Source organism: Siphateles boraxobius, unplaced genomic scaffold, assembly GCF_051911475.1.
Source record: "Siphateles boraxobius isolate OS27281-9 unplaced genomic scaffold, OSU_SipBor_1 29, whole genome shotgun sequence".
Classification (NCBI taxonomy): domain Eukaryota; kingdom Metazoa; phylum Chordata; class Actinopteri; order Cypriniformes; family Leuciscidae; genus Siphateles; species Siphateles boraxobius.
Window position 1 is genome coordinate 11466451 of NW_027508908.1, and position 19907 is coordinate 11486357.

Here is a 19907-nt window from a genome sequence, read left to right on the forward strand (position 1 = left end):
ATTAGTGGAATTGCATTAGGATGGTTTAAATCATATTTATCTGACCGCTATCAGTTTGTAGCAGTAAATGAAGAGATGTCTTATCGATCACAAGTTCAGTATGGCGTACCACAAGGCTCAGTACTAGGACCGCTGCTGTTCACTCTGTACATGCTACCTTTAGGAGATATCATTAGGAAACATGGAATTAGCTTTCACTGTTATGCTGATGATACTCAGCTCTATATTTCTTCCAAACCTAACGAAACTCACCAATTCACAAAATTATCGGAATGCATAGTTGATATCAAAAATTGGATAACTAGTAATTTCTTACTACTAAATTCTGAAAAAACAGAGATTCTAATTATTGGACAAAAAACTTCCACACGTAATAACCTAGAATACCGTCTAACACTTGATGGCTGCTCTGTTAAGTCTTCGTCGTCAGTTAGGAACCGGGGTGTGCTCTTTGATACCAATCTTTCATTTGAAAGTCACGTGTCTAGTGTCTAATTTTTCCATCTTAAAAATATATATAAATTACGTCATATGCTCTCATTGACAAATGCGGAACAACTAGTTCATGCGTTCATGACATCAAGGCTAGATTATCGTAATGCTCTAATGGGTGGTTGCCCTGCACGCTTAATAAACAAACTACAGTTGGTCCAAAACGCAGCCGCTAGAGTTCTTACCAGAACCAGGAAGTACGACCATATTAGCCCGGTTCTGTCAACACTGCATTGGCTCCCTATTAAACATCGTATAAATTTTAAAATATTGCTGATTACTTACAAAGCACTAAATGGTTTAGCTCCCCAGTACTTGAGCGAGCTCTTAACGCATTATAGTCCTTCACGTCTATTGCGATCTCAAAACTCCGGGCAGTTGATAATACCTAGAATATATAAATCGACTGCTGGCGGTAGATCCTTTTCCTATTTAGCACCAAAACTTTGGAACAATCTTCCTAACATTGTCCTGGAAGCAGACACAGTCTGTCAGTTCAAAGCTAGACTAAAAACACATCTCTTTGACCTTGCATTCACATAACACTCTATAGACTTTAATAATTCAATATTAGGCTGCTTAGATTAGGTCAGCCGGAACTGGGAACACTTCCCTCAAATCCTGATGCACTCGTTACATCATAAGAAGAATGGCATCTACGCTAATTTTAGTGTCTTTGTTTATCCCGAGGTTTTCCCGCAGCCTGCTGGATCCAGGCCGTTTCCAGATCTGACGAAGGACTTTCGCCTGGACCCGATGACAATGCAGTGCTGAAGTGCCAACTAGCCTCTCCCTATGGAGGATCCCTATACCACTCTACAGATAAAGCTTTGTGGAATTTTTCGGTTCGCGTACCTACCCAAAGTGATAAGATAAAATAAAAATTCTGCATCAAAATTTATAGACAAGTAGTTTGTTTAGGCATGGTTTGTAAGGAATTACAAACCTGCGCACATATATTCAAACGCACATAACTATAGAATCAATTCTTAATGCGCATGTGAACGCCATCAGCGTCTATCACAGGTTCACGTTTAAAGTCTGTTTAGAGAGAACGGTGTCGTCTTAGCGGCCCCTAATTTAATAACAAATGATCATTTAGACGGAAGTGAATCAATTAAAACTAACTTTAGTTGGAAAAAACATTTTTCAAGAGCCACTATAAAACCAAACCAATCTCTGTTACCTTAAATTATATGTTTATCTCTGTAAAGCTGCTTTGAAACAATCTACATTGTTAAAAGCGCTATATAAATGAGGATGACTTGACTTGACTAAAAGTATTTATTTAGGAGTATCAGACAGGATGTAACTGAACTCAGTCTAACACTTCAAACCTAATAAGTACAGGTCACAGCTGAGCTCTCCCTTTTTTATATCAATTATTTCTGAATAATAACTTCTTAATAACTTCATATTATATAATCGTACTATATCATATTAAAAAGAAATTGAATACAATATTTTTTTTAAGTAAAAAGAGACAACTCTTTGTTCTCTGTAATAATTTTAATGATTATTGCACACAAAAAAGGAATTAGAAAAAGATAATAAAAAACCATTTTATCCACCACCTAAGCATTTTCACATGATTTAGACACTGATTAATGTAAATGTACTTAAGAGGCATGATATTCTTATCTCATTATATAGCTGAACTTTCAACTCAACTAAAGTTGCTCCTATTCACATAAAAAAACAATTAAGTTGCAGAGCAAAACAGACATTGAGAAAGACACAAAGTAGCCTCTATTGGGTGTGGTGATTGTCGAAGGCTTATTAGTGATTGTTGAGGGCTCAACTGTGGTTGCAGTTAAAGAGGGACTCTTTATAGAAGTGAAACATGTGCCCACATTTCCCACCATGTCCACAACTACCAGCTCTACTTCCTGAGTACAACAGGAAGCATTGTAGGACGCCACAGTCACATTTGCGCCATCCTCACTTATCACAATGCTTAAGCTGAGAGAGCCGTTCCCACGGCTGATAGACACACTGGATATGCCTGTACCATTCCTGTCCGTCAAGTTGGCGGAGAGTTCCCATGATGCCGTGCTGCATTCCACAGGACAGTCAGCTTTGATGCTCACTACCTGACAGACAGGGCTAGAAATATCAGTCACCTGCCAAAAAAAAGAAAAAATTGAGGTTAATCAGAGTCAGTGAAGGGATCAAATGCTAATACTGTTTGCACCCAAAACAATGAGTCACGAAGAAAGCTATTCTATTCAATGTAGATCGGTTACAGTACAATGAAAATGCAACAAAAGTCAAACTGATGGTAATTATAAATAATGTCTACTCTAGCCGCTTTCATAACAGCTACCTTAGGCATGACACTGAACCGCAGTGCCACGTAATTCGAGTCACTGGACTCTGGATCTTCTGCTTCAATAGTGAGTGTGACATCCGACCCTGACTTTGTGTTGGAGGGTGCAGTCAGTGTTACAGTTCCCTGAGCACGGCCCTCTGTCCCCATGCTCAGAGAACTGGGGAAAGACACGGTGAAGCCGCGGTCAGTCCGGGCTCGGATAGCGTAGTTGCTAGCTGTAGTATTATTGACCAGTGTAAAGTTGAGATCGAAAGGAATTCCAGGCTCTATGGTACTATTTGGTTGGGCCTGAGAAGTGAAATTGTTAATATGGTTAGAAATATTGTCAATGTAGTATTTTGCATATATTTCATTGAATATTCTGTGCTGCTCATACTAAACTTATACAAAAATCATGTGTCATTGTTTTTTTTACTGAACTATCCCCATAAGCTCACCGTGATGGTAACTCTAGAGCCTTTTAGCTGTGTGGGTGACTGTCTCTGGAATTGACTAGCCAAAGATCGAGTTGAGTCATTCAATAGTCCTTTAAGTTGGACCACAAATGCCCCCTCTGGGATCCTGTCTACGTTCACCAGGAAGTCTGTCGCTCCCACTGCTTTGATGGTTCCATTAACAACATCAGATCCTGAAGCTTCAACTAGAAGCACGTCAGTCACTGTGACTGAAACTCCTCCGGTCACAGAGACAAACAAAGTAGCATTCCGACCTGATCAGCAAGCAAAGAAAAACATTTTTCATTCACATTGACTACACTAAAAAAAAAAATTGTTGTTCATGTTTATACACTCCTGTTCAAAAGTTTGGGGTCAGAAAGATTAAAAAAAAGTTATACTTTTATTCAGCAAAGACAGGACAAATTTTTTTATAATGAACTCTCTATTCATAAAATAATCCTGAAAAAAAAATTCAAACAAAATGTTAAACAGCACAAATCAAACGTAGTGTCAGTTCTGGCAGGTCACATTAGTCAAGCTCGCATCAGCTTACTCACAGCTGATCAATGTCTACCTATACGAATACGACACCTATCACTGTATACATATAAGCTCCTCGGTATTATCAAATGGTGAAATTTGGCAGGGAAACCGCATCATCTCACAAGGAATAGTGCAATCGGGAATTCAGCGGGAGGAATTTGTTCCCCACAAGGATTTCACCTCAGATTAATTGAAGTTCATGAACACGAGATTGGCCGCATTGATCATAAGCTGCCTGATTTGGAAGTGACTTCAGTCTGCATTGCTGCTCACATTGCTGCATTATTTACAAAGCACTCGATTTGATTCACTCTCCATTCATCTCTGAAAGTCTTCATGAAGCTAAACTATAAGTTCCTTTTTTAATGCTCATTGCTAAAAGCTATCATCATGGTATTGGCAACATGCTTGTTGCTAATGTTATCCGTGTTGCTTGGGCTTATCTAGTCGTTTTCATTAAAATGGTCTTGCTAGGCTTATGCAATCATATTGGCTATGTGCGTTACTTGTTGTCATCGGCAACTGCTCGCGTTGCACATGCTGTGCTATGCAGCACAGATTCAAGCAGCTTGCAGTGATAGTTGGGAAATAACAATTCATGGTGCAAACGGAAATAATTTCTGCTGTGGTACAGCTCTAAAAAGACATAGTAAACAGTCACTATTCAGTTGAGTCAGTTCAGCGTTTATTCTGTCAGGTATCAGACACGCTTGGTCTGTCTAGTTCTTGGAAACACGGGAATTCTTAAAGCTATAGTGTATTGGAAATATGCTTGCTCTAAAAACACTGCTTGGTCTAAAGTGTATCTAGTTGCTATTGAAAACTGCTTGCTCTACACGCTGTTTGTTGCTATTGGAAATATGGTTGTTTTAAGGTTATTTAGCCCAGTCGTTATTTGGAACATGGCTGTGTTTTAGGCTTATATCGCATTGTCACATGCTGTGCTAACCTTATCAGGTATCAGTAATATGCTGTCCTTTCAGCAACTTGCTCTCAGTACTGTTCTGGTGGTTGCTAGAGCAAATGTTATTGAATATATGCTTGTTACTTAGGCTTCTAGTATTATTGTGCATACTGTCTTAAGCAACGTGCTGTAGTAATCAAGTATTGTTTTAGGCTTATCTGGTTGCATTGTAAAAATGCTTGTTCTTTATTCTATCTGATTATTGCAACATGCTGTGCCGCTAGGGGTGTAAGCTTCCCCCAATAGATCCCGTGCACTGTTAAATTTGCTACAGCAACACGCTTGTTGCAATGTGTCCTTGCTTGCTCAAGCTGGGGTGATGCTTCCCCCATTAGATTGGATCTATATTGCTCAACATATGGCACTAACATCAGGATGTATTAACCATTCTATAAGCATCAGTCAAAAAAAAAGGCTTCCAGAATTTCGCTTTCTGTTTGTGTTGGGGGGGGATATTGGCATATGGTCTAAAAAAAGATGATATCATACCGATGAATGGACGATTGGCTTTCGGTGTGAGGTCACCTCCTTCTGACTGCTCCACAAAGTTAAAGAGAAAGTTCACAGAGCTCTGACCTGTAGTCACAATTCAAATATAGTGAAGTAGCACTTACTGCAATAGCACTATTGCATTAATAGCATTATTGCATCTTCCAAATGAAAACATTTGACTGCTTTTCTTTTCAAAACCATTTCAACTAAATTCAAGTTAGTTAAACAAATGTAATTATAATAATAATAATACATTTGAATTTTTTTTGAATCTCAATGGTTTACATATCTGGCAGATTAAAACCACTTACCAGTGACTTTAAGGCTGTAGAAGCTTGCAGAGTTAATGCTGATCTTCCATTCCATCCCTGTCTGGTTGTCAGAGTTTAGATTTATTCTCCTTAAATTCCCAACAGTCAGGATGCTACCCAGAGGACCATCTGCCACCGAATCTGACTGAGACACACCTGAAAGGCAGGAGAAGCATAGCTTAGTTATTTTTAAAGGGTCATTCCACCGGTGGAGACATGAATATGTATTGAAAGTGGGTCATATATGTAGTAGAATAGTATCATAAATTTCTAATTTGAAAGTGAAAAGTGAAAGTGACACGTGATGGCCAAGTATGGTAACCCATACTTGGAATTTGACCTCTGCATTTAACCCATCCAAGTAAGTGCACACACATTAGGAGCAGAGTAGTGAGTAGTGAACACACACACACACTGCAAACGTGGATACACACACCCGAAGCAGCAGGCAGCCTTGAGTGGCGCCCGTTGAGCGATTGGGGGTTAGGTGCCTTGCTCAAGAACACCTCAGTCATATTCCTGTCGGTACTGGAATCGAACCAGCAACCTTTGGGTCACCAGTCCAACTCTGTTACCATTAGGCCATCATCATAGTATTATAGTATCACTACAGTAGCTAGCTAGCCCCCAGGGGGCAGTCATGGGGCCTTCTTGGCCGAATTTGGGAGCTTCTTGGCCGATAAAAGGCAGAAAATGACTTTTTAGTGCTTGTGGATTTTAGACAACAATCCCCATAGTGCATTGCAATGCTCAGCTCAGCAGACCACTCCCACTACAGTAGCTAGCTTAACTGCAAGATATTTGTGCAATGAACCTGCCACGTTAGCGTGTTAACAAAATGAAAATAAACTTACTTTACAAAAAGACGACTATTTGACCCTGTAGGCTTTGGCTGACGTTGCCAGTTGACCGTAGGTATTCTAAAGTAGGTCTCCAGGACGCCGCCATCCATATGGGGTGCGAAACTCGGGTGAGCAACAACACACACGTCCGTGTCATCCTCCTATTCCGTATCACCGCTGGAAATCTCGGGAGCAGACAGACTCTTGTTCTGTGTCCATTGGCGCACAGTGAGAGCACAGGCACCACCAATCTGCCCCAGCTCGAGCCATTGCGGGCTCCTCGTCCGCGGCAGGCAGATCGTCTGCATCGGCTGTGGTGACAGCAGCTTCAGCCGCCTCCGGTTCCTCCATAGAGCTCAGCTGCTCGTCGCTATACTGTGGCTCATAAAGGTAGCCACGAACATCCGTTTCTACCATAACTTCGTCAAAATCCAGATCCTCCATAATGCATCCGCCTGTGAATTCAGTACCTTCGTCCATATTTTCAAAAAGTTTCTCCCGGTGAAATCAAACGCACTGGCACTGATCTGATAGGTCTGTTAGCGCATTAGGTCCAACCCCCTATGGGCGGGTTTGAAAGGGTGGGAACTAGTGCTTGTAGTCTTCACAGAAATCCCCCCCTTTTACACTTCCTTCTACAATGACGTAAAATGACGATTTTTGCGTCATTGTAGGAGGAAGTGAAAAAGGTAAATAGAGGATTTTTCTCGTCTCAGGGGAAAATGAAAGAGTGTTGCACGACCATTCAATAGTATGACTGGATTTCTAACAATGGAAATTTTAATGCAAATGGGTGGAGTGACCCTTTAACAATGATTATGGCATCCGGATTTTTGTATTGGAGAAAATAAATCCCTCATATCATCAACACACAATGTCCGAGGTGCGTTGGCTCACCTGTAGGGCTGTAGAGAGTAAAGACTGGAGAGTCTCCGGTGACATACACAGTCACATTGGACAGAGATGGATCCAATACAAAATAAAAGTTTTCTGCAATGGCTGGACTTCTCACAACCTGAAGAACAGTCACCTTCAAGAAACACAGAGATGTTTTCAATGTTGCAGTGTTTCACAGCAAAATTCCAACCACCAAATTGAAAAATTTAAAATCACACATTTTCCGATACTGAGTCTGAGTCGGATACCTATACTTTCATCTTTGGTACTTGAGATAACTGTATTTTCACCGCATTTTTATATTTTTTTATATTTTGGGTTGACAAACCAAAAGAATATGAATCAGAGCTGTTCAAATATTGCTGTTCCAGCAAAGCTCAGTGCTAAGGATTGAGTCAGTGGTTCAAATGTTTAGATACCAGTGAAATATCACAATTCTCTATTCCAATACTGATACCGATACTGGTATCGGTATCAGTGCATCCCTAATATATATTATACATTAGTCATTGTCAGAACATACAATGGTTGAGGTAGATGCATCCGTAATGACTGCAGTGGCCTGAGAAAGTGTAGCCCTTGGGACCTCTATGGTCTGTCCACCTGAAATTTGAGCCAGGTCTCTGTACAGCTGTATGTCTAACCGAGGAATCGATCTTGAACTAAACTGTTGAGATTGTGAGACATCCCGTCTTCTACGGAATGAGAAGGCGTCAGTCAACATGAAAGTGACCTGGAGGGCAGAGAGAAATTGCAGAGAGCAGATTGAAATGCAGAAAAATTTCAGTTACAATTCAACAACACATTAAATTAGCAGCAATGACGTTAAAGTGATCTGCAGGCACTCACTGTTGACTTGGTGCGTTCTATCATGGCCTGAATGGTGCTTTTTAATTCAAAGTCCTTTGCTGAAGCATCTGTGAAAACAAAAATGTCTGAAGATGGAGAAGCACCTGCTAGTGCCAACTAGAGAACAATGAGAGAGAAAAAAACAAGATAAGTGGACCTCGAGATTGTTATAATTTCTCATTCCATCTATCTCATACCCAGCTGTGATATTCAAAATAATTATATCAGTAATATAATCTGATATACTGTTTCAGTGTGAATAGGAGTGTTTTTCTTAGTTTAAATCAATGTTTACAAAGCTCTCCAAAAGACATGCATGTAAACACACACACACACACACGCACCAGCAGTCCTGACAGGCACATCTCTGGAAGGTCTCCTCCACCAGATGCTCTGAGGGAATTTATTTTCGCTTTGAAAATATCTGCATCTGCAGTTCTTGTCAAAGGTCCAAAATCTGTATGACACAAACACATACCAGAACACTACAGCAACGATAATGTTTTACATAAATTAAATTGAATAATGTACACATTTAATAATAATAATCTAACAGAAATATTAATATATCTTTACATAATTTACTTTCACTAACTATTATTCAGCTATCATTCAGATCCTCTGTAAACATCACACTTGTATTGATGATGGCAGACATATACTTTTAATATACCGGTATTCTATAAAAAGCAAATCACTCACAGATCATTTCATGTTCAAGTCATTGCAAGTTCAAGTTAGATTTGAACATGAACATAAGTGATTGTCCGAATAGGTGAATAGTTTACTAATTATTCCATCCATTTTCACTTGCTGCAAATGCCTCAATAAATGTTTGATGCATTCAGGTTCATTTGCGCACACGCATAATGGGAAGGCATTCATGTTGACCGCGTGATCAGCCAATCACAGCATTACCACGCCACAATGAGTGTCATCACTGTGTCACATTGGGACAGTGAGTGCATATAAGCTATCATAAAAATTAGTAGTCGATAGAATATTAAATCTCATATTTCTTATTTTTTTTACTGTTGATTGACTATTTTGTCATTCAAATTCACTGTTTTGAGGCACTGCCTCCTTTGCTTTTTTGCCCTTTGTTTGGGGGGGGGGGACTGGATAATATATACATCTAAATACACAATATGACTACCTGGATCATTAAATGGGACTAGAATATATTCTGAAGGTTCCTCTGATGTTCCTCTCCTGCTGTCTATGATACTGAAGGACACTCTCTTGGCTTCTTCAATGTCATCAGACATACTGCCCGTGGTGTCAATCACAAAAGCCAGGACTGAGGTCTGACTGAGGCCCATCAATCTGAGAGAAAGAAAAAAAACAAATAAGACTGGCAGTATAAACAGACTCTAGGGGCGCTATAACTAAAGAACTTTGTGTAACTACAGAATCAGCAGAAATGGCATTTTCCCCACATTTTTCCGGACAGTCCCCAAATAAATTCACAATACTGCATCCTATATAATAATTCAGTTGCTATGCTTAGTTCAAGTCATGTTGGAAAGATCGTATTTATGAATTGAATGTTGTAACCGACCCTTTGCAGGGAGTTTGATTGACAGGCTACCTGACCAATCATAATCCGCCGAATCCGCCATTTTTGTCTGACAAAGCAGTCAGGAGAGTTAGTAGATTAACGTTGAAGGATTTGAACTTGAAAAACGGTGTGTACTGACGTCTTTCCAAGGTTAAACAACATTCCTTCTTATGTATTTAATCTATGGCTTGTCGGACATAGCAACAGTATCTAAAGGGGGCAGTGGTGATGATCAACATGATGACGTTTTTATGTGGGCGGAGCTTAGGTGGAGGCAGAAAGATCCCTCTGGCCCGCTTCACTAACGCTAGTTTGCAAGTTTTGTTACCTTGTTTTTTAACAATGATGGGAGAAAATCTGATGTTATCTAAATGTGCAAGGTCACTCACTGTCCAGGACCGCGATTGTTCTTTGCAAAAGGTAATTTAAAAAAATAAATTTTAACGGATGGAACCAGATTAGCTGACCCATACACGCCCAGTCAAAGGATGGACGATCTGACAGGATTAACGTTAATGTTACCTCGGTTGAGTGGCCTTCCTTCTACACCTACCTGATAGAGAAACCGAGCGTAAAGACAAACTGAGGGCATATATATCTTTAGATGCCTAACGTTATAACTATGTGATGAATGGTCTTGACTTGTTGCAACGTTACATTGCGCCGTCCTGCCCAGTGCCAAGGCCAGAAGACGATAATGTAAAGAGTGACATTATTACAGTGTAATTTTAATGATGTTTCAGAAAACTCAGAAATAAGAAAACAATAAACGATAGCAGTTTGAACACTTCTCCACTTTATTATCCATCTCCTCAGATCACTACTTCTCAGAAAACAAAAACCCCGCGACCCTCTAGTACCAAGTGCGCATGACCAATGCCTATCTACGGCAAGCCCCGAGGGGAAAAATACATTTCATACACATATACAACGAGCGCCAGTACATCCAGAGTTAGTACATCATAACAGGATCCAACAAAGTCTGTTACATACGTCCCCTCCTCACAAAATAAACATCCCCGTTTATATTTCAGAATAACAACATCAACCGTCATAAACAATAAACAGCCGTGTACAATGGAACACAGAACAGAGTACATAGAACATTATTGTTACTGCAACAAGCCTATAGAACACAATCGTTATCTTTTTTTTTCCGACAGTTGCAACAGGCTCTACAATAGAACAAATTCTAACTTGCACACTCCCATACACATAGGTATACAGTTATATCAATACAAAACAAAATCCTTCAAATGGCCCGGAAGTCTATGAACTCTCCCAGTCCTACTCATGATCCGTTCAGACCCTATAACTGAACATGGTGAATCAGACAAAGCACTCAGATATTTCTGGGGAGCAACGCAATCCTTTCCACCATAAACTCCTGACTCCAGGGAAAGAGACTCAGGCTGTGAGTCCGGAACATTGGACAATGTCTGGTTCTATGACCCAAGAGAAACAGGCAATGTGTAAGGCCGCACCCTATTGCAGGGGCGCAGATGGCACTAGGGACGGGGGGGACATGACCCCCCCAGATTCATAGTGACCCGATCCGTCCCCCGCCCTCACTATCCCTACGAAAGGCGACAAAAATCGGTAAAACAGAGGATTAACCAGTGTTTTCGCCAAGTACATTAGCCAAAGTAGTGTCCCGGCCCGCCGCTGCTTCAGAATCGGGTCGGGGCAGACGCGGACTGACACACAATAATAATCTACACCGGTCACCATTACTTTGTTTGTACCCACGTTCTCACAACACGCTGTTCTGTTGTCAATAAACACACGATGCCATCATGCCACCGACGTTTACACTCTCTCTTCTGTGTGTGTGCTACGACTCCTGAGTGACGTCGCCGGGGTCCTATGAGGAGCTGGTAGCTGCCTCAATCGTGCCTGTAGGGGCGGGCCGGTAACCATAGTGATCATATACAATCTATGACTGAGCTGAGTCGGTGATTTTCTGAACTGAAAAAAATCGACTGTATAAATGCCACATAAAGGCAATGAAGAGACAAAAAACAATCACCTCATTTTTTCAAAAACAAACAATGTAAGTATCCTATGCCTGTTGACTTTCCCAGATGTGGCAGATTAGATTTGTTAAGGGGAATAGCTAGTCTGACAATAATGGCAAGAAGGCTTTTGCACTTAGTAAACACAGCAAAATGTGGAGACCATAACTATGCATTTAGGTGAGTGGACAGAGACAAATAATGAATGAACACAAAAAGAATGGTTGGATAAATCAAACAATTTATCGTCGTCAGGAAATAATGTTTTATCTTATCATTTAACCCATTGTACTGTATAAATTGACTGAGGTATGTTCACTGTCGTGTAAGCCACTATAAAAATAATCATAATAAGTAAATTTGTGTGGTGCAAGGTTTATGCAAACAACAAATAAAGGCCTACATAAACTTTTGAGATCCTCTTATAGCAGGAAATCATGTTTTCTCTATTGTATGGACTGGAGCAACGGAGGATATAGATTCTTAAATTATGGGCTATGAAAAACATTTCTTAATTTGTCATACATCATTTGAAAGATATTTCTAATCTATAAATTGCAACAAACTTGTAATTAACACTTAAATTTAAAATTGAGTTATTCTTAGACATTTTTGAAATAGTAGTTTTAGCCATTAATTCTCAGGAATATGTTGTATTTCACATTGTTGTGAAATTCTATAGAGGTATAGAGGGTTAACTGAAATTATAAGATTTAAAATGATGTCCTCCTGGCCTGCAGGCGATTTCTGATGACAGTAAGGCAGGCCCTAGTCCAGAGGTCTTCAATCCTGCTCCTGGAGGGCCACAGTTTAGTTCCAACCTGCTTCAGCACACCTGCCTTTGTATATTCAAGCGATCCTGAAGAGCTTGATGAGCTGTGTGTTTCAGGTGTGTTTGATTAGGGTTGGAACTAAACTCTGCAGGACAGTGGCCCTCCAGGAGCAGGATTGAAGACCTCTGCCCTAGTCAGGCAAGTGAGGATCTGCAGGAGGGCAGCCACAAAACATACTTTGCTGAAGACATGAAGTTTTGGTGGGTGATTGAAATACTAGTCAAATAATAGTATGATCATGCATTGCTAGTGGTGATCAGGTAGGCATTTGTTTACCTTTGTTCATTGTTGTTTATCCATGATTTCAAATAAGAATCCCCCAATGGCTTTTAGTGCAAATCATTAGCCCAAATTACGCAAAGTAACTACTTGACCACTTATTAAAGCCCAAATTACGCAAAATAACGAATTTAGTTTAAATCATTTGCTGACAGCTTGGTCCCCCCCAGTTAAAAAATCCTATCTGCGCCACTGCCCTATTGTAATGCACAACCGGCGCCGTCTCACCAGAGTCAAAAGGATCTACAATCTGGTAAGTCAGTCCCTGTTCCCCACATGAATCCATGACTTGCACTACTTTATACGGTCCCTTCCAATGGGGTGCCAGTTTCATGCGGCTCTCCACTGGGTTGTGGAGCCACACCATGGCACCTACATCATAGGGCTGGTGACGCAATCCAACATCATGGTACAGTTTTTGACGGTCGTGAGCTGCCTCACCGTGCATCAGTGCACTGCTAAAGGCAGAGTTCAGGTTTGACAGCAATTTGGAAACAAACTCAGCATGTGATGCTGACATCTGAGAGACAAGAGCATGGGTGGGTAACAGTAAATCAGCAGGGACTCGTGCTTCCCGACCGTGGGTCAAGAAGTAAGGTGTGAAACGAGTACTGGAGCGAGTCGTTGTGTTGTAAGCAAAAGCCACATGCTTCACATAATCGTCCCATTCCCCTCCATAAGTCAAAAGAGTCTTAGCCAGTTGATCAATCAGGGTCCGATTAAATCGTTCAACCATACCGTCCGACTGCGGATGGTAGGCAGTGGTGCGTGTCTTTTTAATGCCCAGCAGATGACAGAGATTCTGAACCACCTCCGACTCAAACTGACGACCCTGATCTGAATGCAAAGACTCTGGAACACCATGAATCAGAACATAGTCCTCAAACAGACAAAGTGCTACTGTCTGTGCTGACTGATTAAGCAAAGCATACAGGTTGACAAATTTGGTGAAGTAGTCCTCGACAACCAGCACATACCGGTTTCCTTTCGAAGTCTTTGGCAGCTCTAAGATGTCCATAGCCACTCTTTCAAATGGCCGTACTGAATGCTGGAACCGGGCCGCGCCGTGTCTGACATGCCTTGCACTGCTCACACCATGCTTTGATGTCCCTGTACATAGAAGGACAGTAACAAAATTGTCTCGCCCCTCCCACACACGCTCCGAAGAGAAATGGGCAGAAGCTGGGGCTCCATGCAGCTGCAAAAGAATATCCGATATTAGAGTAGAGGGTACAACCATTTGGACTACAGGGCCACTTGTGAGGGGACAAAAAACTGAGCGGCCATCAGTCCATCAATTATAGAAAGACGGTTGAATTCAGTCCAAAGCTTCCGTAAGCACTGAGAAGATTCTTGTAGTTTTCTCCTGGATGGTCTTTGGAATTGCATCACCCAGCTCAACACAGTCTTAATATCAGGGTCATCATGCTGCATTGACCTAATGTTCGATAAGCTGTGTGACAAAACATTCATGGAAGACATGCAGTCTGAATTGTCATGTGAGTTGACAGCAGTCGCATCTCCTGCCGAATCAGTGACTTCAGAGGAACATGGAATGTTATCTGTTTGACTACAACTCACCACATTCACTTCCAGTACCTCTTTAACACTGGCCTCTGCCTCGCTAGGGCCAGGTGTCTCAGGGCGGCGAGAAAGCGCGTCCGCATTCTGAGGTTTTTTTCCCATCTTTGTGTACAATGACCCAATTCAATGGATCGAGCTCCAGAATCCACCTCTCTCTTCTTCCTGTTGGATCATCATCAATGGACATACGCCGAAGCGCCAAGAGTGGTCGATGGTCTGTGATAATGGTAAATGAGGCAAGTCCAATGTAATGCTTGAATTCCCTTACTGCCCACACGATAGCCCACAACTCACGATCAAAGGTGAACCAACGCCTTTGTGTGGAATTCAATGCCCGGCTGGCGTATCCGACCACATGTTCGAGTCCATCTCTGTCCTGGGCAAGAACTGCACCGACGGCCAGGTTGGATGCATCAGTGTAGATTTTAAAAGGCACACTGAAGTCAGGCAATACGACTACAGGACCGCATGACAACACACTTTTCAAAAGGTTAAACGATTTGTCTCACTCAGCATTCCACACAAAGGGCACATTTTTCCCGACGAGATGGTTCAGTGGAGCAGCAAGTTTAGAAAAATCCTTGACGAATCGTCTGTAATAGGAACACAGTCCCACAAAGGCTCTCACCTCAGAAGGAGAACAGGGAATTGGCCAGTTCAAGACTTTCTCTGTGTTCTTTGGATCAGGATGAAGACCTTTTCGAGAAACGACATGGCCAAGAAAGACCACGTGATCTCTGGCAAGGTGACATTTGCCTGGATTTAGTCTCAAACCAGCAGATTGTATTCTTGAAAACACCTCTTTCACGCTAGACAGGTGTTCTTCAAAAGTTTTGTTATAAATTAAAATCTCATCGAGATATACCATGCAGATGTGCATCGGGAGCCCTCTGAGGACAAGCTCCATTAAGCGTTGAAATGTGGCGGGGGCGTTAGATAGGCCCATTGGCATGGACCGCCACTGATAGAGGCCCTGTCCTGTGGTAAAGGCCGTCTTTTCTCTGTCCTCTTCAGTAACTTCCACCTGCCAGTAACCATTAGAGAAATCTAGCGTGCTGAACCACACTGCGCCCGATAACGCATCCAGTGTGTCATCCACACGGGGTAGAGGATGAGAGTCTTTAATAGTCGAACTATTTACTCGCCTGTAGTCTACACAAAAACGCCATGTGCCACACTTCTTTTTCACCAGAACAAATGGTGACGGGTGATACAGGGACTACAGCTCTCCTCAATGACGCCATCTTCTAACAGGCCAGCCACTTGTTTCTCTATCTCAGCACGTATTTCAGGGGATGCACGATATGCACGCTGTTTGATAGGCGTCTGCTCACCAGTTCTGATGCGATGTTTTACTATTGTACACCTACTGGAATTCCGTTTGGAGGAGCTAAAAATGTCATTGTATTCCAACAGCAATGCTGAAATCGCAGCTCTCTCAGATTCAGAAAAAGGTGACTCATCCAGCGACACAGGAGGCACAACCCTGGAAAAGGTTGCTGCAGCTACGTCAACCAGAGCATGAAACAGCTGAACATCTGAGTCATCAACTGTGTAAAACTCACCCAGGTGCATACCCTGTTTCAATGAAATGTCCTGTCCAGTAGGATTCAAAATCCGAGCTTTTGTCAGTCCGTTGTGAACCATCTGCTCAGTCCCCTGCGAGACACAGCCCTAGCCCCGGTCTTCGCAGATTGAAGGGTGTCGACAGGTCAGGGTGTTATCGCGTGCAAATGGCGGGGGATTAGCTGGCGATGAACGCTCGCCAATCTGTTAGTATGAAAGAGCCAACAAAGACGCGTCGCCGGCCTAGAAAAATATCTAGCATGCTAGATATCCAGAGCTGTCGCACGACTCAATCTCATTGATGTCATGAACAACAGCCAATCAGAGCAAGGCATGGGTTGAGGTCACCGGGTAAATACGCGGGTAAATACACGATTTTTGCCGTCAGCCAAACATAAACATGCAGCTACATCTCCGATATAAACATGCTGTACTCACCTCCAACTCTCTCTGTAGCACAGACAATCCCTGCTGTTTGCGTATGCGGATCCACTCGACCATACTCTCTTATTTTTTCTTTTTTTGCGTTTTTTTTCAGAGCAAATCATCGCGCAAACAGTTTGCAGCACTAGTTTCTGTCTGACGTACACATTCGCGGCCGTGTTTGTATTCTTCTTCGGCGCGCGTGCGGTTTCGCCTCATTTCCGGTTCGCGTGATTTTTCGTGACAAAACGTGTTTTGTAGACAAGATAGAATCGTTGGGTGACAGAGTTGTTGTCAACTCGTGTAGTGCGTTACCTCCTGTTGCGGATCAATCACGTTGTGTCGTGTGGTGTGAACAGCTCAACAACTTGAACACTCCTGATTTCACAGAGAGCAAGTCATGTAGTGTGAATCCCACAGTTCAGCCCGACGTTTTAAAATCATGTAGTGTGAACTAGGCATAACCTGCTCATCTCCGCCGCATACACCTCCAAACTTTCCCGTGGAGCACGAAGGCGGGCTGATAAACTGGCTCTGAAGCGATCCATAAACTGCCTCTGCCCGAAAGCCTCCTTAAGTCTTTCCTTTACAGCTGTATAGTCAGCCTGAACAGTTTTAGGAAGGCTGTCCCACAGAAGAAATGCTGCATTGCTTAAACGTGTCGGCAGAATCCTCACTGGCTCATAATTAACCAACGCAGGGCCATCCCCCTCTGTGAGTGCTCTGACGGCGACCTCGAACTGCCTCGCCCAGCACAGAAAGCTCTGCTTCTTGTCACCAGAGAACGGCAGGGGTAGCTCAATTTTCACGAGTCTGTTGATATTGTCGCGGTCCCGTCTCGAATAGAAATCATCATCGCCTTTACACCACATGATGGCCGCGTCGACGTTGAACCTGCGCGTGCTTACTCAGCTAAAAACTTTCCACTGTAAACAAACTAGTTAAACACCCGTCGTAACACTGGACCACGTAAACGCAAATAAATCAAAACAACACCGCTGCCACCAATGTGACCGAGCGTCCATACAGGGTTCGCCTAACACTCAGAAATAAGAAAATAATAAACGATAGCAGTTTGAACACTTCTCCACTTTATTATATATCTCCTCAGATCACTACTTCTCACAAAACAAAAACCCCGCGACCCTCTAGTACCAAGTGTGCATGACCAATGCCTATCTACGGCAAGCCCCGAGGGGAAAAATACATTTCATACACATATACAACGAGCGCCAGTACATCCAGAATTAGTACATCATAACAGGATCCAACAAAGTTTGTTACATTGTGAATATTTTCTAGAAATAAAAATATTTTTTATGTATTAAAACGATATTAATTAGGACTTCCGGTTTAACGTCTGACATGTGAGGTCGTAGTATCGGAAGCTCTGCAAACTAATTGTTATATTTACTTTCTATATAAGTTATAACCCACTCAACTTACGCATCACAGCTGTTAAATTGTTTTGTGCGATATTTCTTAGCTTTGCGCCTCAATGTCAAAAGCTCCGCGGCAGAAAAAGACTGATTCGGCGAGCTCTAACGGATCAGCAGAGTAAGCAAAAGATGAAACTAGCATAACGGAGGGTGCTACAATAATGTCAGCGATTAAGTCTTTAGAAGCTGGAATTTACCAAACGTTTGACGCGCATGCAGCGGAATTTCGGAAAGATATATCATCCATGAGAGAAGAAGTACATAATTCACTAACGGCGGTAACTTCAGAAGTGAAAGCGCACGAGGATAGACTAACTAGTCTGGAAAATGCTATGTCAGAGTGGACGACTAGTCTGCAGGCACTTGAGCCCACCGTGACCTCCTTACGGAACGAGATTACCGCTCTTCAGGCTAAGTGCACAGATTTGGAATGCCGCTCCCGTCGAAGCATTTTGCCTCTTGTGTTTATTCCCAAGGGTATGGAAGGTACACAGCCGACAAAATTTATCTCAGAAGCACTGCAAGAAATATTCAGCCTCCATGAACCCCCGCTTCTTGCCCGAGCCCATCATACGTTGGCAGCGCGACCCGCGGAGGGTCAGAGACTGCGGGCATTTGTCATATGCTTTCACCGATTTGATGTCAAGGAAGACATTCTGTGGATGGCCATTCAATCCAAACAGATCAAATTCAAAAGCAGTTCTGTCTATATTTTCCCTGATTTCCTCCCTGAGATCGCCAAAAAGAGGGCAGCGTATTACGACGTGAAATGAGTGCTGAAGTCCAGATCGAATGTGAAATATGGACTGAGAGGTCTAACTGGCTTTCGAATCACGTATGAAGGTACTGAGCACAAGTTTGATACCCCAGCTGAAGCGATGAACTATGTGAAAAGGCACATTGTGACCACATAAGACAAGAGGTTTGGCTGAGGTAATAGAAGGGTCAGCTGGTTGAAGTAGCTGCCTGACTTTCAAAGCTTATGGCCTAATGTTTGCTGAAAAAATACCATGTTATTATTTCTGTTATTGTTATATTACCAGCTGTGTCATTCTGAGTTTAAGTTAATTATTCTTCTCAAGAGTTATCGCATAGTTAAAAATAAAATAGGTGCTGAGGCTATTTTTCGCTCATTAGCCTATTATAACAATATTTAAAATTTCAGTTTCTTGTTTCTGTCATAACCATAAATGTGGTTGTAACATGATTTAGTGGTTTGCAGAGTCATGTTCGAGTTTCGTGTTAAAGTGACTCGGGCGTATTGTTGGGTGTCAACCCAGGGAGGCGTACACTCCATCAAGGGTAGTGTTAGCTTTGTTCATAGGGTGGGAGTGGGAAAGGGGAGTAGGGGTGGGGATGGAGGGATGGGTGGTGTTGCGGTTTCAAAGCTGAGCTCATCTTTAAGTTCATTTATTCTTCATGGTGTTCATTTTTGGGTGTCTTTTATACACGGATGTGTTACTGTCTATTTTAGGTCTCTGTTTTTTTTGTTTTTTTGTCGTATTTTGTTAGTTGGATTTCGTTTGTTTTCATTTTCTCCCGGAATATTCTAAAATCATTAAACACTTTAGGATGGCAAATTCTTTGAGATATGTTAGCTGGAATTGTAAGGCTGTTAATAACCCTTTTAAACGCAACCGAGTCTTAAACCATCTGAAGAGCTTAAAGGCAGACTTTGTTTTTTTGCAAGAAACGCACTCCGTTCTGCTGACCACTTTAGATTAAAAGGGATTGGGTAGGGTAGGTTTTCCATTCAATATTCCATTCTAAATCTAGAGGCTGTGCAATTTTAGCGCATAAATCTGTCCCATTTATAGTTTCTGACACTATTGTAGATCAGAAAGGGAGATATATTATTGTATCATGAAACAATAATATTATATTATTGTATCACTTTTCTCTACCCCCTTGACTCTTGCAAATTTTTATGCACCCAATTATGACGATCCTACGTTTATTTCTTCTTTTCTGTCTTGTATTCCTAATATTCACTCACACCCACTTATTTTGGCTGGGGACTTTAATTGCATTATGTCTCCAGGTCTTCA

At 41.9% G+C, this 19907-nt stretch overlaps 1 protein-coding gene across 1 annotated transcript in view; it reads right to left on the reverse strand.

Annotated features, from left to right (window-relative positions):
- Positions 1–1982: 1982 nt before the first annotated feature.
- Positions 1983–19907, reverse strand: part of vwa10.2 (von Willebrand factor A domain containing 10, tandem duplicate 2) — a 34752-nt gene continuing 16827 nt past the window's right edge. The window contains exons 7-16 of the mRNA XM_077246580.1: positions 9316–9485; positions 8504–8616; positions 8160–8276; positions 7834–8043; positions 7311–7443; positions 5572–5727; positions 5258–5344; positions 3262–3533; positions 2819–3112; positions 1983–2615 (exon numbers count right to left, since the gene is read on the reverse strand). Of these exons, the coding sequence (XP_077102695.1) occupies positions 2175–2615; positions 2819–3112; positions 3262–3533; positions 5258–5344; positions 5572–5727; positions 7311–7443; positions 7834–8043; positions 8160–8276; positions 8504–8616; positions 9316–9485 (1993 nt within the window). The 3' untranslated portion in view covers positions 1983–2174. The remainder of the gene's footprint in view (positions 2616–2818; positions 3113–3261; positions 3534–5257; positions 5345–5571; positions 5728–7310; positions 7444–7833; positions 8044–8159; positions 8277–8503; positions 8617–9315; positions 9486–19907) is intronic.